Here is a 25,216-nt window from a genome sequence, read left to right as displayed (position 1 = left end):
CATCTAGGCTGAGAATGACTATAACCCACTGCTGTTCTAGCCCTGGGACAGCGGAAACTGCCTCTCCCCTCTGATCTTCCCCCACCCCAGCTTGGCTCCAGCTCATCCATCAAGGAGAAGAGATGCTCCTTACCACAGCAGGCTCCTCTGGTTGATGACTTGCCACTTTTGGGAAAGCCTCTGGGAAAACAAAAAGGAAGGAAGTGCTAGTACTGTGTAGAAGGTTGAAGCAGATAATATCTAAGGTCTACTTCATGATTACAATTAGCCAAGGATGACTGCAGGCATCAAAGACAGAGCCTTGGAGGCCCACAGGCTAAAAACCAGGTATGGTTTCTGTAACCCCCCACACCCCTAACGAGGGCAGCAAATTACACATGTTTGCTTGGAAAGGATCAACAATTTTAGAATTCCTGAGTCACTCTGGACACATCTGTTCTCTACCCAGCTGGTCCCTTGCTTAATTCCAGAGTCAGAGAAACAGAACCAGGGGAGGCACTCCTCTGATCACCTTTCCTCAGGTAACAGGAAGTTAGGAGCAGACGCTGACTCTGCAGGTGTTTTGTGGGCAATTAAACCAGTTTAGTTCTTGGGGGGGCTGCTTAGTCCACTGTAGCAAGGACGAGCTGGTTGCACAGACATCCTGGTAAGGCTAGGAAACACTTCCAGAAGCTCCTGACTTGCAAGACTCCTGAGAGGCACGCGCCTTTCCTGACCAATCTCTTACCATGTGGAGGTAGGTGAACAGAGGTCCGAGGATGGGAGACACCAGGGCTTCATAGTGCTCTGGGGGGCAGAAGAGCACCAGAGGCTTCACGAAGACCCATGCCACAGCAGGTTAAGAAGCTTTAGTACGTGAGCACATGCCTTCTCATTCTAAAGCACCCTTATGTGTCAGGCAACAGGTCGAATCCTTGGGCAGAGTCAACCGACAAAGGACTTGTAAGATGCCAAGAACATCCTCATCTTCAGGCTCTTTTCTGAAAATCCTACGCTGCATGGATACTCATTTCCATGATATAGTTTCACTGTCCTTTCTACCAGGCTGCATGTTATAGGCACTGAGTTGTCTGAAAGTAGGGCAGAAAATAGGAGGGACATTCTTTTCTTTTTTTAAAATATATTTTATTGATTTTTTACAGAGAGGAAGGGAGAGGGAGAGAGAGTTAGAAACATCGATGAGAAAGGAACATCGATCAGCTGCCTCCTGCACACCCCCCACTGGGATGTGCCCACAACCAAGGTACATGCCCTTGACTGGAATTGAACCGGGGACCCCTGAGTCCACAGGCCGACACTCTATCCACTGAGCCAAACCAGTCAGGACAGGAGGGACATTCTTGCGATAAACTCTCTTTCACTATTCTTATAACGCAGGGAAAAAAGATACTAAACAAAAGATTAAAAAAAAAAATCCAAATGACAATGAAGTATGAGAGTGCAATTTCAAAGAGGAAGCACCTGACAAAATATACAAAAAGGATGAAAGTGAGATGGTAGCCCTAGCTGGTTTGGCTCAGTGGATAGAGCATCGGACTGCAGACTGAAGGGTCCCAGGTTTGATTCCGGTCAAGGGCATATGTGCGGGTTGTTGGCTCGATCCCCTGTAGGGAGCATGCAGGAGGCAGCCGATCAATGATTCTCTCATCATCGACGTTTCTCTCTCTCCCTTTCCCTTCCTCCCGGAAATCAATAAAAATGAAAAGAAAAAAAAGGTGGCATGGTAAGGATTTGTGCCTAGCAACGAGCTTTCAAGGCCCCCTGGACTGCCTTCCCATTATTTACTTCAATCTTCTTGTCCTTTTTTTTTTCTTCAATCCTCACGAAAACAATATATATATATATATATATATATATATATATATATATATAAATAAATAAAAGGCAAAGTGACTGACCGTATGTCCAACCGACCGGCCAGCTGTTACATATGATGCGCACTGGCAATTTAAAAATAAATTGCATGCATGTGAAATACATATAAAGCTCTCGCTGGCGCCAATCACTCGTGTGCTTTGATCTGTCATTGTCAATCATGAATTTGGTTGACACTCCTATTATAAAGGGCAAATGGCGACATTACTAGTAAAGTATTTCTTCTAATTAATTTCCTTTCAATGTGCACGAATCTGTGCACTGGGCCAATAGTATATATAAATATTTTTGTTAATCCTCACTGAATGATATTTTCCCATTGATTTTTAGAGAGAGTGGGAGAGAGGGAAAAACAGAAACATTGATGTGAGAGAAACACATCAACTGGTTGCCTCCTGCATGTGCCCTGACCAGGGCCCGGGTGGGTAGGAGCCTGCAACCAAGGTATATGCCCTTGACTAGAATCGAATCTGGGACGCTTTGGTCCACAGGCTGATGCTCTACCATTGAGCCAAACCGGCTAGGGCACCGAAGGGTATTTTTATTGATTTTAGAGAAAGAGGAAGGGAGAAGGAGAGAGAGGGAGTGACAAGGAGGGAGGGAGAAACATTGATGTGTGACACATTGATTGGTTGCCTCCCATATGTGCCCTGACCAGGAATCAAATCCGAAACCTAGGTATGTGCCCTGAGTGGGAATCGAACCTGCAATTTTTTTGGTGAACGGGATGATGCTCAACCGAGCCACCCAGCCAGCCAATCTTCTTGTCCTTTTAACATGGTTATTATATACTTAGATATAAGAGTCCATCTATTCCATGCAGCTCAGCTCTGCCTCCTCTGGTGCCTATGAACTGTTCCTGTATTCAATCTTCTGGGTTAGCTAGGGACTTTGAAAGGATATGAAGCATGGGTCTGAGTCGGTAGTCAGGAATATTGTTCAAATTGACGAAGGCTGAGCTGAGGAGCTGGGTAGCCAAGTGCTCCACGCTGTAAAAGTCCTGCTGCATGGAAGGGCCTGCCTTCCCCAGGATATGGAAACTGTAAGGGAAATGACAGGCAATGACACATTCAACATCTACTCCTGCCAGCCCGACTGCCCTGGGAAATCTCTGTGCCATAGATTTTTGGTACAGAGACTTCTAGTCTACAAACAATAAGACTTCTCAGCTAGAAGAGCAATTATATTTACTCCTTAAGAGAACTTTAACATAATTAGTGTACTTCAAAGATGTGGACTTAATCTTTTATTAAAAGTGAAAATAACACCCGTTGCCTCCCACTCTTAAGGAAACTTCTTGATAGCAGGTTCAGCATCTTTTGAAAGCCAGTTGTTGGTATCCTTTGGTACCCAATATCAACAGTAGCCTTCATTATTTCCTAAGTAATACAGATTTACAATGGAGAGCCTCTTGTTAGCTTGGCTGATTAGAGCTCTGGGTCAGTGAGGCCGAGGCTGTGGCAGTGTACAGAGTGCCACTTACCTCCCCGCCCCACAACTCGGACCTGAAAGCAAAATCTGGCCAGCTACCTCCCAGTATCTCATAAAAGGCAGGCTTTGCATCGTGAGGGCTGAGAAAATGCATCCTTTCCACTGTATCTTCTGCTTTGGTCTCATCATTTTATGTATCGGAAAGAGACATGTTGGACATGCTAGTAAACTATCAAGTCACAGCTAGGGCTGAGGCACATGAGACAATTATAAAAGAGCAAATGTAAGAAAACTGTTCATTTTGACTTGACACTAGAATTAGTTTCTTGTCAAAATTTTGCCTCATCTTACCTGGCTCTAATTCTAGATCAAAAGTCCAACCATGGCCATTCCTACACAACACATGTCTAGGAAGAGAATGTGGAGGTTGCATTGGTTCATTACCAGTTCTCATAGAGGGTGGAGAAGAAGCGCTGCATTCTTTCCAAGACCGTTTTGAAAACAGGAGAGTCGTTCAGTTCCAAGAGAGGCTGCGGTAATCCTACAGAGAAACACAGGTCAGGCGCACGCTGCCCCACTGCCGAGTCTCAACTTACCCACACAGCGCGATCACAGGCAGATGTGGTTTGGGGGTGGGGATGGGGGTGGAGAGCGTTATAAATGCCAAGCAGCGGCCAAGTCTTCTACCAGCTGGAGGTGCCAAGAGCTCTACTGTCTTGGTAGGAAAAGGTGAAAGCTATTTATGGACCCAGGACTCGAGACTAGACCTGGATACTCCAACTTTTGCTTGGGTTTCTCCAGATGGGACTTGTACCAAAACACACAATGACAACTCAAAATGGTCTCTCCGTAAGGAAGGGGGGCCTCCCTTTTTAAGTGTGGAACCTCTTTTTCAAGCTAAATTTTATGCAAAGCCCAAGATAACAACAGATCAACATGAAAACCACTTACCTAGGTATAATAATTGCCTTATATACTTCTAATCAGAGGTTATTTTATATGTCAAGTCTTGCTCATGGTTGGAAGCTGCCAGAAGGAACTGTTTGTCCATTCTAGTATGTTTTGGTTGGCCATATATTCCTATAGCAGGAGTTCCTGGTTTAATGTGAATAACTGAATGCAAGGGTGTGTGTGTGTGTGTGTGTGTGTGTGTGAAGCAACACCTACTTTTTATAATGGCAAAACATTTCTTGGCAGTTTTATTTTTACTGGTTTCTGCAACATGGACCTTATGTGTAGTGGTGCCAAAGGAAATGGCCCAGGACCACGTAGGCCAAGATAGACATAAGCTCTGGAAAGGCCAACTAACACCCTTCCTCTCGTTAACATGCTTACTGGATTGCTTATCCACAGCTAGGCCCAAGGTTATGGCTGGGAACGAAGGGATACTGTGGAGGTAGTGACAAAGCTTCAGAGCCAGCATGAAGCTTCAGAGACAGGCACAAGGTTTAGACAACTATGGATGTCTCCAGCTCTAAGTTCTAACCATCAGGGCCTTGCTCTCTCTTGTTCCAGCCATATGAGTCAGCCCTCTCTATTTCCTGGACATACCAAGCTCGTTCCTGCATGCCTTAGCATCTTGTATCTGTTTGCCCAGAATGCTCAGCTTCTCCTGTTACCTCTTACTCATCCTTCAAGTCTCCACTGGGGGGCAATCTTCTGACTCCTCCCCAACACACAGTCTCTCAATCATTTCCTTCACAGCGCATGTCACAATTATGACTGCACAGTTATTTGCTAGTGGGAAAAATGAGTTAAAGCAACATTCTAATCCAGGAAACAGGGCTTAGAAAGTATTCCTTAAAATTTTTTGATAACGTATTACTGATAAAAGCTATCTAAGCTTAATTGTTTTAATAATTTTTTCCTATACATAAAAGGTATAAAGTTATGCTAATATACTTCAGGTCAAAAAACTATGGTTTATTTACAATCTAAAGGCTCTAACACACATCACTACCTGGAGGGTTAATGTGGGGTGGGGGTGCTGGGGGGAGACACTGCCGCTGAAGACTTTCTCTGTATGCTTAGACAATGACGTCAATGCCTGTGGGAACTCCATACATGCATTTCTGAACAAACGGTGGTCAAGGTAGTGCCATGACCGGAAGGAGACACACGGCACACTGAGGCTGCTTGAGGAGCCCATTAGAGATAAGGTGAACTTCAAGGAAAAAAAAAAAGGCTAGATGTCTTACCTAAAATAGCAGATTTTTCCACTTCAAGCATATCCAGAGCCTTTGTGAAAGGCTCTACCATTTTGGCTAGCATTTCTGGTGCATATAAAGTATTGTGAGTTCTAAAAGAAAAAAAGGACGCTATATGAACTTTTCCTAGTCTGTTGCAGAAGGCAAGAGTGGGTTTCACCTTGTAATTCAGTGACACTACACTTCCACATAGACAAATCTCCCTGTCACCGCTACTCCTGGCAGGGGGGAGAAAACACAGTATGTACATGTAAATGCTTCCCTGGAAAAGAGAATAGACTTGAAGCTATTAAGTACAGCTGTATAGTACACAACCTCAAAGCAATCAAGATGAAAACCAAATTCTGAGATAGCTAGACAATATCAGTCTAAGGCTAGGAAGCAAATTCCTTTAAAACTTGAGGCTGTGCCTTGGCACTCCACCCTCTGACTGCCAGCGATACAGGATGCAATGTCAGAGGCATTGTGGATGCGCAGGTTGGAGCACAGAGCAAATGGTAACATGCTCCCATTTTTCAAATGTTGTCTCCATTCCAAGAACATGGACCCTACAATGCTCTGACAGTTGTTTCAGCCCCCTGGAGGAACATCCAGTTCCCAAAATGTGTGCCTGTTCCCCACCAAAATGACTTACCTGAGCAGTTACTGGCTTTGTATGACTAAGCAGGAATGACTGTGGACCTGATCTACCTGTCATCTACAGTAGCCCTCTACCTGCCATCTGTGGTATAGTCCTCTACCTCTCTACCTGCTATCTACAGTAGCCCTCTACCTGCCATCTGTGGTATAGCCCTGTGGTCGGCAAACTGTGGCTCGCGAGCCACATACGGCTCTTTGGCCCCTTGAGTGGGGCTCTTCCACAAAATACCACGTGCGGGTGCGCACGTACTGTACGATTGAAACTTTGTGGCCCGTGTGCAGAAGTTGGTATTTTGTGGAAGAGCCACACTCAAGGGGCCAAAGAGCTGCATATGGCTTGCGAGCCGTGGTTTGCCGACCACTGGTAGGCTCCTCTAACCTGCCACCTATGGTATAGCCCCTCTACCTGCCATCTATGGTCTATAGACCCTCTACTGCTATCTACAGTAGTCCCTCTTGCCCACAGCAATGGTACTACTGAACAATCTACAGCCAAAGAGCATAACTACCTATTTTTCTTTTAAAAGTTAATTATAAAACATCTCAAACATACAGAAAGCTACAAAATATAACAGATAGTAGCAAGGTTACATATTTAAGATGCACATTTAGACCACGCTTATTAAAAAAACACAATCCTCAACATTCTTCTTTTTGTTTTAAAATTTTTTTTTTCAGAAAGAGATGGAAACATCAATGGTGAGAGGGAATCATGGGTTGGTTACTTCCTGCACGCCCCCTACTGGGGACGGATCCTGCAACCCGGGCATGTGCTCTGGCCGGGAATTGAACCCGTGACCTCCTTGTTCATAGGCCGACGCCCAACCACTGAGCCACGCCAGCTGGGCTCAACATTCTTTTTAAGATCTAACCATGTACACTTGATAATACATTCACTTATGGTAAACTACATTTTAGAATGTCACGTAATAAGTTACTTCCATGTTATTTCCCTGTCTTCCTACTAAAAGCTAGTTAATTATCTCCACTCTTTTGCTTATACAAAGAGCCCAGCAATGAACTTTTCTGAAGAGGTCTCCCTGTGTACACATGCGACGGTTTCTCTTGAAAGGGCGAGGGCTACGCCTTCCATCTTACCCTGGATCCTCCATTTTTGGGCAGCCGCCATTAGCCATGTGCTCAGCAAGGAGCTTCCTCCCGGAAGCCCAAGCCTCTGCTAGCCACACCTAGGATTTCTTTAAACTAACCAATGATAATCAAGGGAAGTGCGCGCCATAGATACAACCACATCCTGTGTAACAAGACACCGACTTGCGCCTGGCCAATCGGCAGGGCCCACAGTCCTCTCTCCTCCCCTTACTCCAACCCCCCTATAAAACCCCTCTTCCCACAGAGCTAGCTCTCTCTCTGCTGCTTGCCGCTGCATCAGTGAGTGTGGTCGGGGAGCAGAGCTAGCTCGAATAAAGACTCTTTGCTTTTGCATCGGACTCGGCTGGTTCCCTAGTGGTCTTTTGGGGATCCTGAAATCTGGGCATAACATTCTGTGGTGGGTGTAAACAGGTAGAATTACTGGAAACTGGTCCTTTGCAACTCCTGGTTTGCAAATACCTTCTCCCAGTCGGTGGCCCGACTTGCTTACACTAACATTTGCAATAGGTTTTACTTTTCTTGCGGTAAAATCATATAACATAAAATTTACCATTTTTAAGTGTCCAGTTTAAGTGGTATAAATACACTCACACTGTTGTGCAATCATCACCACCATCCATCCCCGTAAGTATTTTCATCTTCTAAAGCAAACTCTATACATATTAAGCAAAAACTCCCCATTCCTCCTTTCCCTGAGCCCCTAGCAGCCATCATTACACTTTGTTTTTATGATTTTGACTACGTTAAGTACCTCATCCAAGGGAAATCATACAGTACGTGAACAAAAATGGAGCTACTTGGCAAGCCTGACAAGATCAATGATTGAAAGTAACCACACAGGATGCTTCGATCATGTACAAATTCCTAACTGAACAGATTATAACGGAAAGAAGTCAGGTCTTAAGGCATATATATATATGATAGATTAATCTCTACCTGGGGCAAGTTCTGTCCATTGTTTTTGTCCAAGAATAATATACATAAAATGTCAAAATGATCTCTTCTACAAACTTCCAAAGATAAACACCCCAGTACGGTCAGACAACCCCAACATTCTTCATTATGATCTTTTACCTGCATATCTCTGTCAACTATGTATGTTAAATGTTAAGTATCCTGCACCATCAATGTAAAAGAAGCATGTATCTCTCCACTTTACTTTGTATCCAACCCTAATGATTTCTCTTGCTTTACTTTCTCTGCTCTTAACCTGCCACCAATGGATTTCATGTAATCTTCCTTATGTCTTCTCCTTTGATTCTAATGCAGTGGTTCTCAACCTTCTGAATGCCGCGACCCTTTAATACAGTTCCTCATGTTGTGGTGACTCCCAATTTCATTGTTACAAACTGAACATAATTAAAGCATAGTGATTAATCACAAGAACAATACGTAATTATAGATGTGTTTTCCGATGGTCTTAGGCGACCCCTGTGAAAGGGTCGTTCAACCCCAAAGAAGTCGCGACCCACAGGTTGAGAACCGCTGTTCCAATGTATAAAATAAATTGCAAAATTGCTACTCCTTGGAGCATCATATCTCAATCCTTTGAGATTTTGCTTCCCTGACTGGCCCCAAAACCTTGGCTCAAATAAACTCTTTAAACCTTTCTTTAGGTTTGAAATTTCTTTCAACAATTATTTCTTATTTTATGACGAGCTTATTTCACTTAGCATAATGTCCTTAAGGTTTGTCCATGTTGTAGCATATTTATTTAATCTTCACCGAGTATATTTTTTCCATTGATTTTTTTAGAAGGAGGGAGGAGGAGAGAAAAACACTGACATGTGACACATCGATTGGCTGCCTCCTGCTCGTGCCCCGACCAGGCTGGAGATGTGGAGATGGAACCTGCAACCGAGATACATGCCCTTCGGTCTGCGGGCTGACTCTCTAATCACTGAGAAAAATCACCCAGGGCACCATTTACTTTTAAAAGCTGCAATGAGCCATCTTTTTAGTTCCTGAATTGAGTCTTATTTGGAAGATGTCTGATACAATAAAATGATCTCTGATAATATCAGTTTCCGGAAGAAATTAAGTTTGACAGAAAGCTGATGGACTGTTTCTTATTCTTTGATTAAAGTGTGGTGTGATCCCAAGAGAAAATTTAGAAAACAGAAGGGTTAGTGCATCACATGTCAAATGTCCCTGGAGCTACAACAGAATCTTGTATTCCCTGTATTCTCCTCCTTCTCAAGAGGTGGTACCAACACAGTGGCTGCACCTCTACTGCACAAGAAGAGGGGGACTCAGAGTACACACCGCTCTGATACCTCTGACTCCAGGTCAGTTGTTCAGGGGCATCTACAACACCTAGTAATATTCAGGCTCCTGAACTATCACCTTTCCTGACACACTGGCAAGTTAGAGCTCTCTGGTTCCACATTAAGAGGGACTAGTTACTGCTTGGCAAAGAAAAAGACAATTAGGTAATAAAAGTTTTAACTTATGGATAATCTGTACTTATCTGAAATACAGGGGAGGGCAAAAGTAGGTTTACAGTCATAATACAAATAACTAATACAGTAATCCTGTCTAATAATAGACAAACATGGTAATTAACCATACCTCCAACATGCTTCCCATTGGCTAATCAGGGCAATATGCAAATTAACTGCTAACCAAGATGGCGGCCGGCAGCCAGGCAGCTGAAGCGAACAGGAGGCTTGCTTGCTCCAGTGATGGAGGAAGCCAAGGTTCCCTGCCTGCTGCTGCTGGCCTCTGAACTGCACTGTAAGAAACAATGTTGCAGTTATAGAAGCTAAACAAACCCCAAAAACCTGCTTTCAGCCAGCCAGGCCTCAGGGCTGGAGCTGCAACAGTGTTTCAATTATAGAAGCCAAACAAACCCAGACACCTGCTTTCAGCAGCTGAGGTCTCAGAGCTGGAGCCGAGTCTCAGAGCTAAAGCCAGCTCTCAGTTGCAGTGACAGCCATAGAAGGTAAATAAATCCCAGAATAAAAAAAAAAGAAAAAAAAGGAGAGGTTGGGAGCTTCAGTCACCTGCCAGCCTGAAAACGGCCCTCAGCCCCTCACCCAGACTGGCCAGGCACCCCAGTGGGGACCCCCACCCTGAAGGGGGTGTGACAAGCTGCAAACAGCCATCATCCCCTCATCCAGGCTGGCCAGGCACCCAAGCGGGACCCCCACCCTGATCTGGACACCCTTTAGGGCAAACCAGCCGGCCCCCACCCGTGCACCAGGCCTCTATCCTATATAGTAAAAGGTAATATGCAAACTGACCCTAACAGCAGAAGGACTGGGAATGACTGGTCACTATGACACACACTGACCACCAGGGGGCAGACGCTCAATACAGGAGCTGTCCTCTGGTGGTCAGTGCGCTCTCACATGGGAGGAGTTCTGCTCAGCCACAAGCCAGGCTGATGGCTGCCAGTACAGCAGTGGTGGTGGGAGCCTCTCCTGCCTCCTCAGCAGCGCTAAGGATGTCCGACTGCAGTTTAGGTCTGCTCCCCGCTGGCAAGTGGACATCCCCTGAGGGCTCCCGGGCTGCCAGAGGGATGTCTGATTGCCATCTTAGGCCAAATCCCCTGGGGAGCGGGCCTAAGCCAGCAGGTGGTCATCCCCTGAGGGGTCCCAGACTGCGAGAGGGCACAGGCCGGGCTGAGGGACCACCCCCTCTCTCCCAGTGCACTAATTTTTGTGCACCGGGCCTCTAGTTAATAAATAATAATACAAGAATAGCCCTAACTGGTTTGGCTCAGTGGCTAGAGCATCAGCCTGTGGGCTAAAGGGTCCTGGGTTCGATTCTGGTCAAGGGCACATGCCCGGGTTGTGGGCTCAAGCCCCAGTGAGGGTTGTGCAGGAGGCAGCCAATCAATGATTCTCATCATTGATGTTTCTATCTCTCCCTTTTCCTTCTCTGAAATCAATAAAAATATATTAAAAAAAGAAAAGGCAAGAATAAACTGTTCCGAGTTCTCAAAACTGTAAACCTACTTTTGCCAACCCCTATATTTTTAGTATCACCAGCTATGAGTATAATCTCTATGCTAAATAAGACTTCACACACTTAAAGATTTCAGCAGAACATACAGAAGATAAACAGAAACAATGTAACAAACTTCAAGATAGCAGAAAAGCTGCTATTATAAACAGATAATGATGACAAGGTACCTTTTGAGAACTGGTGAGTTCTGCTCCCCATATCTGTCCTCTATCCAACCCACTAGAAACAACAACATCCAACACAAATACAATGTAAACCACTACAAATTTTCTAGCCAGCCAAACTTAAAAAGTGAAAAGAAATAGGTTAAATTAATATTTTACTTAAACCAATGCATAAAAAAATTTCAACATGTTAACATTAAAAATTATTAACAAGCTATTTTATACTTTTTTTTGCAATAAGTTTTCAAAATGTGGCGTGTATTTTATACTTACAGCGTATCTCAATTCAAACTAGCCACATTTCAAGTGCTCAATAGCTAATTACAACAGTTAGTGGCTAACATAGTGGATAGCATAGCTCTAACACCTTTTTTTGTTTGGTTTCTTTTTGTTAATCCTCACCTGAGGATATTTTTTTAAATATACTTTATTGATTTTTTACAGAGAGGAAGGGAGAGGGATAGAGAGTTAGAAACACCGATGAGTGAGAAACATCAATCAGCTGCCTCCTGCACACCCCCTACTGGGGATGTGCCCGCAGCCAAGGTACATGCCCTTGACCAGAATTGAACCTGGGACCCTTCAGTCCACAGGCCGACGCTCTACCACTGAGCCAAACCGGTTAGGGCTGAGGGTATTTTTTTCCATTGATTTTTAAAGAGAGTGGTAGGGAGGGGGATGCAGAGAGAGAAAAACATCAATGTGAGAGAGACACATCAATTGTTTGCTTCCGCACACACCCCAACCAGGGCCCGGGGTTGAGCCTGCAACTGAGGTACGTGCTCTTGACCAGAATCGAACCCACGACGCTTTTTTGCTTATCAGACTATTTGACAAGGAGTTGAAACTCCCAGCTCCAACTGGTGGAAATGCAAATTGTAAATTAATTAATATACCACTTGAGAAAACTATCTGGTTCTATTGATGTAAACAGAAAATATGTATACCTTATAAAACAGGAATTCTACTCTTACATGTAGAGTTCTACTTCTAACTCAACAGAAATTACGTGTATACCAACAGATATTTACAAGAATGTTAACAGCAGCATTGTTTGTAATAAGAAAACACTAGAAACTACCCCAAAGTCCATCAATGCTACATGGATAAGATTCAACACATTCACACAACGGAATACCACACAAGAAATGAGAATGAACAAACCACAACTATGTGCAACACCACGATGACTCTCACAAACGTAATATTGAGCAAGACAAGCCCGACAAGAAGTGCATGCTTCTGACTCCATTTATTAAAGCTAAAACAACCAGGCAAAACGTTAAACGTCAGAATGAGGGGTACCCTTGAGAGGCAGGTAATGATTTGAAAAGCTGTTGGATAAGGTTGTTTCTTGATCTGGGTGTTGACTGTATGTATGTATCTTGTGAAAATCCACCTACGTGCACTCTTAATTTGTGCCCTTTATTTATATATATACTTTGTCCTTATGTTATACTTCAAGATAAAATTTACTACAAAAACAAGACAAAACTCCAATAGCTCCAGCTGCACACTACTCAAGGAACCTAAATGCTCCTTAATTACAGTCAACATTTTCAAAATACCTTTTGACTGACTTCCCAGAAGCACTGAACTCTTAGAAAAACATCAAGATGATGAGCATGCTGTTCTTGTGGCCTCGTCCAACCAGGAATGAACCGTTTCCAGGTGAAGGTTCTCACCACATGGACTCTGGCCACAGCCCTAAAAAGGCTGCTGGGTCTTTGTTGCATCTAACTTCATCACCTTCATATTTCTCTAAGCTGAAGAACCTTTTGGTTTTAAAAACATCAGTATGGAAGCAAACCTTTCCTTGGCTATTTTTCCCTCTCAATATGCAAGCCATACTTCTTTATGATTGAAACCTCTTTTCTCCTTTTGAAATCAGAACAAAACATTGCCTATTTCCACAGACAAATCCACAGTGACAACTCTTTCAGACACTCCTCTTTAAACCGTCGTCAACAAGCTCTTTAAACCTTTGATTCTTAAGCTTATGGTCTAAGTTGTCTGTTGCCAGTAGAGTGTCCCTGAGACAAGAGTAATTTGTTTTGCTCAGTTGAGACTCCATTCTTACACCCTGTATCAGAGTCCAAAAAGCATTGTAACAGAGCCCTAACCTGTAACTCAGGAGTGCTGAGATGTAAGCATCGAATTTTGCTTTGGCTAATTAAAACTGAATTCTATCCAAAGCCTATCTTTCTCTATGGAGAGCATCTCTGAATCATCAAACATACATCAAGTAGCTAACAAGCCTAGACTTGACCTACTTCCATTTGAGTAGATTAGCTCATGTCATCATAACAGTGATTCTGAACCTTTATTAAAAAATCAGGTTTTTATTGATATTTTAGAGGAGAAAGGAAAGGGGGGGGGAGGGGGGGAGAGGGAGGGAGGGAGGGAGAGAGAGAGAGAGAGAGAGAGAACAAAAAACAAAAAAACACTGACCGCCTCCTGCACAGCTAGTTCCCAGGCATGCGCCCTGACCGGGAATTGAACCAGCAACCTTCTGGTGCATGGGACGACACTCAACCAACTGAGCCACACCGGCCAGGGCGACTCTGAATCTTTAATGTGTACAAGAACCACTTTGGAATCTTGTTATAATACAGAGTCTGATTCAATATGTCTGGGGTGGGACCCCATCCTGCATTTCAAACAAGCTGATGCTGCTGGTTTAAGGACCTAGCTTTAAAAAATAAACACCTAGGAAAGGGAGGTGGAACATGTATCATGCCTTCCTTTGGCATGATCAGCCACTGGATGTTTGGTCCATTTGCTATCAAGAGTCATTGCTGATAAATTCAGATTAGCTCATTTGAATACCACCCAGAGAAGCATCACTACAGAAAGCAACTGTCCTGCTCCCAATGAACAATTTCTTTAGTGGCAAAAATTTAGAACAAATAAAACTTAGCAAGTTTAAAAGTATGGATGAGGCATAAAAAAGTAGAACAACACAGAGGAGGTTGAAATTGAGAAAAGCCATTTTGGGATTAGCATCATGTGTTCACTTGGAATGTAAGACAATGCAAGTGAGCTAATGTTATTATTATTTCTTTTATCCTCACCTGAGGATATGTTTTTATTAATGCAAGAGAGAGAGAGAGAGAGAGAGAGAGAGAGAGAGAGAGAGAGAGAGAGAGAGAAAGGGAAGGGGAAGGGAGGGAAGGAGAGGGAGAGAAACATGGATCAGTAGTCTCCTGTATGTACAACTGGGGACTAAATCTGCAACCTAGATATGTGCCCTGACTGGGAATGGAACCTGCAATCTTTTGATGTACAGGACGATGCTCTAACAAACTGAGCCGCCTGGCCAGGGCAAAACTAATGTTATTTATATTTTTTAGAAAAGGCCATGCTGGCTGGGTAGCTCAGTTGGTTAGAGCCATCATCCCAATATACCAAGGTTGCAAGTTCAATCCCCGGTCAGGGCACATGACAACCATCAACGAATGAATGCATAAATGGTGGAACCACAAATCCTGTTTCTCTCTCTCTCTCTCATAAACACACACATACTACAAAAAAGACCCCGCCCCCCCACTAGAAAGAAGTGAGTCCTCATGCCTCATTTACGACCACCACGATCTGAAGAAATAAGACAGGTTTAACATTTTAAGATTCTTAAGGTAAAAAAATAACAACAAATAAAAAACATAAAAACATTATGCCAACTCACCTTACAAGGGCAAGCAAATTGTCAAGAAGTTTCAGAATCTGTTCTGTGCAGGGGTTACGAAAGATTGGATTCCCAGTGGGCGAATAACCCACTACAAATCCCCCAGCTTTGGCCTCTTCAAGGTCAGTGGGCCAGCAAGTTCGTTTCACAACACCCAGAATGCTATATACACAAAAGCTCATCTACAGAAAAACAAAAATGAAAGGTAAACATAAAAGGGGAAGAAAAGACAAAAGTGCTATTAGGTATTTGCAAGGTTATGGCAAAGGTGATACAGAGACCAGAGAGAAGGAAAAGACCCCTGCCACCATCCCTGTCTCTCTTTTTTAATTCTTACCCGAGAATATTTTTTCCATTGATTTCCAGAGAGAGTGGAAGAGAGGGAGGAGGAGGAAGAGAGAAAGAAACATCGACATGAGAAAGACACATTGATTGGTTGCCTGCACACGCCTCTACTGGGGCTGGAGAACCTGCAACCTCGGTACATGCTCTTGACTGGGAAATTGAACCCATGACGCTTCGGTTCACAGGCTGACGCTCTAACCACTGCGCTAACAGGCCAGGGCCCTTCTGTTCAGGTCAAGACCTTCCACTGCCATCGTCAAGTGCAGTGGCAGGCTCTAGAAACTCCCTTCCAAGGCTGAGATCCTCTCGCAGGACCCCAATGAGAAGGTGGCTTGGACATGCTTCAAAAGAAAGTGTTTCGACAGGCAACATGTCATCTTGTTGTTGAATTGACCCAGCACCCTTCAGCTTAAGCCTTGACAGCTTTTGCCCTAATCCCCACTCACAATACTCTCAACCAATTTTCCAGGTTAAATAATACAACTTTTGACCTAATGGAGCCAAGAACAATGCTTATTTGAGTAGCAAAGAACTGAAAAATCTCAGGTTTGCAAGTTAGTCCATTTAGGACTTTACATGCCAGAGAGCAATGGCAGGAAGGACTCATCCTGCTGACCTACTTCTTCATTATACCTTCAGTCTTCAGAGCTATTTAGAGATCCTTAAAGCCAAAATAATGACTTAACAGAAAAGACCATCTTGTGCTCGCTTCAGCAGCACATATACTAAAATTGGAACAATACAGAGATTAGCATGGCTCCTAAAAAAAAAATAAAAAGAAAAGACCATCTTGCCCTGGCCGGTGTAGCGCGGTTGATTGGAGCGTCATCCATGCACAGAAGGGTCATGGTTCGATTCCTGGTCAGGCACATACCCAGGTTGTGGGTTCAGTCCCGGTGAGGGCACGTGTGGGAGACAGATCAATGTTTCTCTCTTACAACGATGTTTCTGTTTCTCTCTCTCTCCCTTTCTCTCTCTTTAAAATCAATAATAATAAAATTTTAAAAAAGTATTGCCAGTAAATAATATGTGACTAAAAACAGGAAGGAAGGAAGGAAGGAAGGAAGGAAGGAAGGAAGGAAGGAAGGAAGGAAGGAAGGAAGGAAGGAAGGACCATCTGCTCTGCTGTGAAAACTAACTCAGGAATTCAGACCAGCCCTGGCTGGTTTGGCTCAGTGGATAGAGTGCTGAAGGGTCTGAATCTGGTCAAGGTCATGTACCTCAGTTTTAGGCTCAATCCTGGTCCTGGTCAAGGCATGTGCAGGAGGCAACCAATCAATGTGTCTCTCTCACAATTATGTTTCTATCTCTCTCTCTTCCTCTCTGAAATCAATAAAAATGTTGTTGTTTTTTTTAAAAGAAAATAAAAATATCCTTGGGTGAGGATTAACAACAAAAAAATCAATAAAAATGTATTTAAAAACAAGAAAGAATTCAAGACAAAAGAAAACAGCTTAGGAAAGTGAATAGTCCCAGATTTCTAACCCATATAGGAAAAACATAAATGACAACACCCCTACTCCTACCCATGGTCAATTCAACTTCCCATTCCTAGAGGAGGTTTACTCACTCGTGCACGGTTTAAGCCACAGGAATCCTCCAGGCCAGGGTCACAGCTTTTCCGATCTGCACCCACATAGGCAATAAATGCATCAACATCTGACAGCACTCTGAAGGATGGGGGGAAGACAAGCTGTACCATGACTTTAAGCAAGGACAGTTTCTTCCACAGAGCTAATAAGCTATGAACAGTTGTTATAATGGGAGGAGTTTAATCACATTGTCAGCTTTCACTTGAAGGTTTAAACTTCTCTTCGCACTTCTAAATGTTATTAGCAACACGTTTAAGAATGCAGGTTTGCCCTAACTGGTTTGGCTCAGTGGACAGAGCATTGGCCTGCAGACTGAAAGGTCCCAGGTTCGATTCCAGTCAAGGGCATGTACCTTGGTTGCGGGCACATCCCCAGTAGGGGGTGTGCAGGAGGCAGCTAGTCAATGTTTCTCTATCATCAATGTTTCTAACTCTCTATCCCTCTCCCTTCCTCTCTGTAAAAAATCAATAAAATATATTTAAAATATATTTATATTTAAGAATACAAGTGTGATGGTACCTTCCCCTCTTCTTTCCCCGTGTGCTCTCTCATGCCTGCCCCTTTCCCTGCCCGGCCCCCTTTCCCTCCAGGCCCATTACCTTTGCCTTTCTCTTTAAGCTCCAAGGGCCCTTCTCCTGCTTCTGTAACATGTTTCCTGAGCCCAGCTGGTTCACTTCTACTGCCTCTGTAACTTTCTAAGTAAACTTTCTCTTATTAGAAAAAAAAAATACAAGCTTGAAAATGCTATGTGGGCACTCTGTGTGGCTCTGCGGCTCCTACTATGTTCTCATTTCTGGCTGTTCTCACTTCTCTACATGTACTGGTGCTGCAACGCAGACGTATCAGATGTCACTGTGGTTCGATGCCCTGACCAAGAATCAAACCACGACCCTTCAGTGCATGGGATTACACTCCAGCCAACCAAGCTACATCGGCCAGGGCAAGATGGTCTTTTCTTTCTCTCTTTTCTTTTCCAGAGGCGATGCTAATCTTCTCTGTATCGTTCCAATTTTAGTATACGTGCTGCCAAAGCGAGATGTCCATATAATCCATTTTCACTCATTTCTTTTCCCTCCCTACACCTCTATTTAGCAAGGGGATATTTTTTAGCAATTAGAATACAGGCTGCTTTTAGAGACCTTCATATATCACTGTGTCATTACATCTCGATATCCTTACTCCCACTCCAGACATAGCGCTCCCTCTCTCTCTCCCGTCAATTACAGCTGACATTCAATATTAGTTTGTATTAGTTTTCAGGTGTGCAGCATAGTGGTTAGACATTTATATTAATTACAAAGTGCTCCCCCCATAAGTCTAGTACCCGACTGGCACAATATTACTGACTATAGTCCCTATGCTGTGCTTTACATCCCCATGACCGGGCATAGCTCTTAAAATAGAATGGGTGCTTGAGTGCAGTGACAGTCAGTGGCAAAGGGTCTCCTCTACCTGTGCATGTCTTCAGAAAGCCAGATGCTGGCCACTGGTGCCATCAGCTCCTCTAGGAACAACTTCTGACGCTCATAGTTCTTGAATTGGTTGCTAATGAGAACCAGGGCTTCCATGAGGGCACACTTTTCCATTTGTGTGAGGAGTAGCTCATTGGAGAGGAGTTGCTTTACGTGGTTATAAAGCATGTCAAAATTGGGCTGCAGATCAGAAAGGGGAAAAACAAAACAAAAAACTAGAGGTGGTGAAGGTCTGATTTTCAGGGAGAGGTGAGTCGCTCAGGAGGTGGAAAGAGGACCAAAGCATCCCCAGGAAGGTCAAGCCTATAGGACTGTCCTTAGTAATTTGGATAGAATGCTCTTTCGCCTGGACAAGCAAGGCAATTTAGGCAGAGGTGATTGTCTTGAATATTGAGGTAATTGCAATTTCCCATACTGCAATTGTGAAAACAATCTGTCTTTTTTCTACATCAAGTTTTACAATATCTTCGCAAAGATCAGCTTGTTTTATTTACACACACACAAACACGCACACAGACACACACACATACACATACACACACACTGCTTTGTGTTCAGAGAAGAAATTTCTGGTTATTTTGTAATTTGAAATAGTAATACATTTCTTCTTAAAACCCTCCAAAAAAAAGATTGGGTTCACCCGGCCGGTGTGGTGGTGGTTGTGGTTGTGTTGACCTATGAACCAGAGGTCACCATTTGATTCCTGGTCAGAGCACAGGCCTGGGTTTTGGGCTTGATCCCCAGTAGGGGGTGTGCAGGAGGCAGCCAGTCAATGGTTCTCTTCATTGATGTTTCTTTTCTCCCTCCTCCTCCCTTCCTCTCTGAAATCAATAAAAATATGTTTTAAAAAAGAAAGGGGTTCACATCTGGCTTCTACCATCTGGCAGTAGCAGGTAAGAGCATCACAGAGTAAAGAGGTGTACACTGATGGGAAAACTTGGTATCATCCATATGGAAAATTGTTTATTTTGAGGGAATAGTTTGCATTTTTAACTCTACTACTAAGTAGGAGAGGAACAAGACACTTATTCAAGAATGCTTATCCTGCCCTGGCTGGTTTGGCTCAGTGGATAGAGCATCAATCTGGGGACTGAAGGGTCCCAGGTTTGATTCCAGTCAAGGGCACATGCCTGAGTTGCAGGCTTGGTCCCCAGTAGGGGCCGTGCAGGAGGCAGCTGATCAATGATTCTCATCACTGATGTTTCAATCTCTCTCCCCCTCTTCCTTCCTCTCTGAAATCAATAAAAATTCTATATAATAAAAGGCTAATATGCAAATTGTCCCCTTGACTGGGAGTTCGACCAGGGGGCAGGGCTGGCCAGCCAACCCCGCCCCCCCAATCAATCGGCCCTGATTGGGGTGGGCGGGCTGGCCCCCACCTGTGCACAAATTTGTGCACCAGGCATCTAAAATTAAAAAATTAAAACATGTAAAAAATTAAAAAATGCTTATCCTAAGCAAAGATATAGTTCCTTGTTTTCTAGTTATGTGAGTATAAATAGAACTGAATTTACAAAAAAAATATAACCGAACTCAACAGGTCTCAGTGACTACTTAGCAAATCCAGTGGCTTACCAACACGAGCTGAGGGTAGTCTCGACATATCTTGATGATGGAGGAACAAGCATGTCTTCTCACATTCCTCACTGCCCGGGTTCTGGGGGCCTGGGAAGAAATATTCAACAAACACAGAGCCACTTTCAATATAATATAATTTACAGATGCCGCTTATTATCATGTAAATACCTCCCTCCAGAGGAAAATTCAATCATTTTTTACAACTGTGAGAGTATAATAGAGTCACATTTATAGTCACCATGAATACACATATCTACTGTTTGCCCTAAAGTATCTGCAGTACAAAAGACCTTATCATGACCATCTCTTGCCTGTACCTAACCCTTCTTATTAGACTAAATGTTAGGTATTCATACTTTTGCTCCCAAGAAGAATTTATTGAATTAATGGTCTTACCTTACTTTCTTCGACAGTTTCAAAAGTGACAGACGAAAATAGCTATGGGGAAGGAGAAAAAGACCACTCATCAGTACCAACTAAGTTCTTTTAAACAGTAGTTACAAAGTTTCCAACAAAATCCCAAAAGTGTTACAATACGGTAACGAAAGGGCTTTCAATTGCCATTACAAAGTTTCAGATGTTTGTTTTCTCAGATAAGTAGGAGAGGCTTGAGATTCACAATCTTACCAGCAAACACTTTACAAAGAATCTCAGAACAATCCATGCCATCACACACACTCAGCTACAATGATGCCTCTTCCTTCTCCGCTGTTAAAACTTCAGTGATCATCCTTCCCTAACTCCACCTTAACTTCCCATTTACTTTATATTTTTAACCCTCACCTGAGGACAACTTTTGTTTTAAATTCATTTTTAGAGAGAGAGAGAGAAAGGGAGAAAGAGAAGACAGAGAAACATGGCCCTGTTGCCTCCCGTACACACCCCAATTTAAGTATGTGCCCCAACCAGGGATCGAACCTACAACCTTTTGGTGTACGGGACTCCAAGCAACTGAGCCACGAGGCCATTTACTTTTTCACGCCCCCACCCCTCTACCTCAAAGACTTTTTCACTGATTTTGAAAGAGAGAGAAAGGAGGAGGGAGAGAGCAACATTGATGTGAGAGCAAAACATCGACAGGTTGCTTCTGCATGCCCCCTACTAGGGCTTGAGCCCACAACCCGGGCATGAGCCCTGACTGGGAATCAAACCCACAACCTTTTGGTGCATGGGATGATGTTCAACCAACTGAGGCACACCGGCCAGGATCCCATTTATTCTTTAACCCAATGCAACCTGACTGCTGCCCTAGTCACTATGACCCAGTAACACTCTAACAATGGTCTACTTAGAAACTTAATGGACATTCTCCAGTTCTCCATTTCTGTTGTGACAAATGAGTTCACCTTTTCAAAGTTCTACTGGCCTTTGTCACATAACATTTTCTCCACTTCTCTGGCTCTCTCTCTCTCTCTCTCTCTCTCTCTCTCTCTCTCTCTCTCTCTTCCTTTGGGGCTTCTCATTCTTGCCATTCTCCTCCAATGATGGTGATCTCCGGGGTTCCTTGCTTGAGGAACATGTCTAACTCTACCTCTCCTCTTCCCTAGTGCTTCACTTCTCCTCTTGACACTTCTATAATGACGATGCCTTAATACTAGCTTGTAATTTTCTAGAGTCTAGACCAGGGGTGGGCAAACTTTTTGACTCGAGGGCCACAATGGATTTTTAAACTGGACGGGAGGGCCGGAACAAAAGCATGGATGGAGTGTTTGTGTGAACTAATATAAATTCAAAGTAAACATCATTACATAAAAGGGTACGGTCTTTTTTTTTCTTTAGTTTTATTCATTTCAAACGGGCTGGATCCGGCCCGCGGGCCGTAGTTTGCCCACGGCTGGTCTAGACCTTTAACCTCAAATAGCCAATTTAGTGTGAGGTCTCTCCACCTAGCTATTGTACACATACCTCAAACATAGTATTCCAAAACAGAATTCACTCCCTTTTTCTTCCTTACTCCTACTCTCCCTCCTGATCCAGTATTCTCCTTCAGGTGGGACTCCATTACTCACCTAGTCACCTAAACTGGAAACTCAAAAACTATCCATACTGACCTCTCACAAATCCCCTCTCAATCTGAAAGCACGTTCTGATCCCTCCCTTTAGGTCAGCGGTTCTCAACCTTTGGGTCACGACCCCTTTGGGGGTCAAACGACCCTTTCACAGGGGTCGCCTAAGACCATCAGAAAACACATCTATAATTACATATTATTCTTGTGATTAATCACTATGCTTTAATTATGTTCAATTTGTAACAATGAAAATACATCCTGCATATCAGATATTTACATGACGATTCATAACAGTAGCAAAATTACAGTTATGAAGTAGCAACGAAAATAATTTTATGGTTGGGGGTCACCACCACATGAGGAACTGTATTAAAGGGTCGTGGCATTAGGAAGGTCGAGAACCACTGCTCTAGCTACTCTTTCCATTTCTCAGTGTACATGTCTATAATTGCAATGCCAAATAGGCACATCTGTTTATATGCGTTTCCTCCCAAGCAGAGCGCTCTTAAAGGACAGGCTTTCCTACTAGCAGGGTTTCTGATCCACAATAAGTACTGAGTAAATATCTGGTAAACGAATAAACGGCTGTCTGTTTATTAACTTGTCTCACACACTTTCAAAAACAATTACATACATTAGCTTAGAAATGCCAAAATAAAGTTTACAAAGCAGATGGAGTTTACCTTAGAGAAGACCTGGGGCAGGAATTCTGGTCTGTAGGTGACAAATGGAAAGAGTGCTGAGACATCAGTGAGGACACAAGACAGAATGAGAGGGTCCTTAGTGTCAAAGTTGAGGACTATCTGCAATAGCTCTATTCCATCATGAACAGGGATTTCCTGTAATACAGACATGAAAAGGAGATTGACACAGCTGATAACCACTTTTCCTTCGGACTCTAGTTTATAAATACATAAGACAGTTGCCACATATGGTTTGGTATACTTCTTTCTAATCCTTAAAATTCAAAGCATCACTCCATGGTATTAAAATTTTTCAGCTCTAGCCGGTTTGGCTCAGTGGACAGAGAGCGTTGGCCTGTGGACCAAAGGGTCCTGGGTTCGATTCCAGTCAAGGGCATGTACCTCAATTGCAGGCTCCTCCCTGGCCTGGACCTTGGTCAGGGTGCATGCAAAAGGCAACCAACCAATATGTTTCTCTCACATCAATGCTTCTCTCTGTCTTCCCTCTCTCTTCCACTCTCTCTAAAAATCAGTGGAATAATATCCTCAGGTAAGGATTAAAAAAAAAAAAGTCATATATGCCACCATGTACTATCTTAAAGATATAGCATCTCCTACTATTAGAAATTTAGAATATTTCTAGTTCTTTACCATTGTATATAATGCTAATATATATCTTTGCAAAAAAATGTTGGTTACATTATCAATTATTTCTCTTGAATAAGAGACTTTTGGGGGTGGCTGGAATCATTGGGTCAAAAGTTATGAATACATATAAGTCAAGCTGCTTTCCTTCTTTACAGGTTTTATCAATTGATTCTTGATCCATTAATGTGCCCTTCTTACCATGTTCTCAGCAACAATGAATTTGTTCCCTAAAACTTTAGTTAGGAAAAATAAAAGTTTATTTAATTTGCATTTTTTCAATTACTACTGAGGTTGATTTTTTCTGTATTTATTAACTACTTTAGTTTCTCCTCTGTATATTATCTGATATCTTTTATCTATTTCTCCATTGGATTCTAGTGTTTTTATCAACTTATACAAAAAGCTTATTGTTAAATATTCCAGACCTTTAAAAATGGTCTAACACTTTAATGACCCTTCATACAACTACTTAGAGAAGTTACTGATATTATGGTTGCTCTGTGCACATAACCTCCTTTCCAGCCATAAGGTGGCCACCATCCTGAATTTGGTGTTCATAAATTCATGGATTCCTTCATTTTTGTATACTTTTACCTCAAATATATTCACTTTTGTGGCCTGCTGTTTTGGGTCAACATTATGTTTATGAGAATCATCCTTATTCATCATATAAGCCTAATTGATTTTCACTGCTCTATTACAATCTATTCTATACAGTATATTGCCAAATTATTCTCAAGTGATATCAGTTATATTCTATTAGTGATGTTTAAGAGAGATAAGCTTCTTAGAGTAAGGATATCAATCCCATCCATATTCATTGCAGGTACTATTCCAAGTTTGCCTTTTAAAAGTTTATTTTGTAAGTTAAAAAACATATGCAGTTAAAACCATCAATTGTTTTATTACTTTCATTGTTTTTGAACTTTCAGGGACCTTTCCCTAAACAGTTAATTTTCCCTAATGCTAATTACTATTGTTACTGTTGTTGTTAATCCTCACCTGAAGATTTTTTTCCAGTGATTTTTAGAGAGAGTGGAAGTGGGGGGGAAGAAAGGGAAGAGAAACATCGATGTGAGAGACACACATGGATTGGCTACCTTCCACTCGCACCCCGACTGGGACTGGGGATGGAACCCTGTAACCAAAGTGCATGCCCATGGCTGGAAATCGAATCCATGATCCTTCAATTGGTGGGCCGACGCTCTAACCACTGAGCCAAACCCACCAGCGCCTAATGCTAATTATTAAATGACCAATTCCTCTCATTTCTTGTATATACTCCAGGTTGTTTCTGGGCCACTTTGCTCAAATGAGCTGTGTCTAATGCCAGTTCTACACTGCTTTAAAACACTGTAGCATTAAAACATAAATAAATAAAATAAATTACTGCAGCTTTATATTTTATTATCTGAGGCAAACCAATCCTCATCTTCCAAATGTGATTTTCCCCCCTCCAAAGCTCTTCCTTACATTAATCCACTGTGAAAGCCGCTAAAAGGCTCTGCCCAATGCACTTGAATCCATACTACTGGGAATACAAGCCCAGCTAATGCCACTGGACAAGATGAACAGTTTTTCAAAGAAGCTCTTGGACAAAATCTTTCACATGATAAAAGCTGATCTGCTCCGACTGACCCAGGGTGAGAGGGGGAGTGAGGGCAGAAACAGAGCAAAATCACTAGATTAGCTAATACTCTGCCAAGTCTGAAACTGACAGCAGTGAGTGGGGATGTAACAAGCTGAGGTCTGGGACTGGCATGCTCCTGGGACATACAATGTATCATAGCTTCAGTAACAAGTAGG

The 25,216-nt window shown here is 42.9% G+C and overlaps 1 protein-coding gene and 2 pseudogenes across 5 annotated transcripts in view; 1 reads left to right on the top strand and 2 right to left on the bottom strand.

Annotated features, from left to right (window-relative positions):
* Positions 1-25,216, bottom strand: part of XPO5 (exportin 5) — a 51,765-nt gene that overhangs the window by 5,403 nt on the left and 21,146 nt on the right. For all 5 annotated transcript variants that reach the window (XR_004968741.1, XM_036316556.1, XM_036316554.1 and 2 more), the window contains 11 exons: positions 22,763-22,918; positions 20,467-20,508; positions 20,068-20,157; positions 18,473-18,672; positions 16,999-17,098; positions 15,084-15,265; positions 5,505-5,605; positions 3,751-3,847; positions 2,779-2,915; positions 728-825; positions 134-180 (listed from right to left, as the gene is read on the bottom strand). Coding sequence is in view for 4 of the 5 variants with exons in the window: in XM_036316556.1 (XP_036172449.1) it covers positions 134-180; positions 728-825; positions 2,779-2,915; positions 3,751-3,847; positions 5,505-5,605; positions 15,084-15,265; positions 16,999-17,098; positions 18,473-18,672; positions 20,068-20,157; positions 20,467-20,508; positions 22,763-22,918 (1,250 nt within the window). In the remaining variant the exon portion in view is untranslated. The remainder of the gene's footprint in view (positions 1-133; positions 181-727; positions 826-2,778; positions 2,916-3,750; positions 3,848-5,504; positions 5,606-15,083; positions 15,266-16,998; positions 17,099-18,472; positions 18,673-20,067; positions 20,158-20,466; positions 20,509-22,762; positions 22,919-25,216) is intronic.
* Positions 16,130-16,222, top strand: LOC118660855 (annotated as a pseudogene).
* On the bottom strand, positions 17,963-18,055 carry LOC118660848 (annotated as a pseudogene).

Source organism: Myotis myotis, unplaced genomic scaffold (genome assembly GCF_014108235.1).
Source record: "Myotis myotis isolate mMyoMyo1 unplaced genomic scaffold, mMyoMyo1.p scaffold_m19_p_7, whole genome shotgun sequence".
Taxonomy (NCBI): Eukaryota; Metazoa; Chordata; class Mammalia; order Chiroptera; family Vespertilionidae; genus Myotis; species Myotis myotis.
This window is presented reverse-complemented; position numbering and strand designations above follow the sequence as displayed.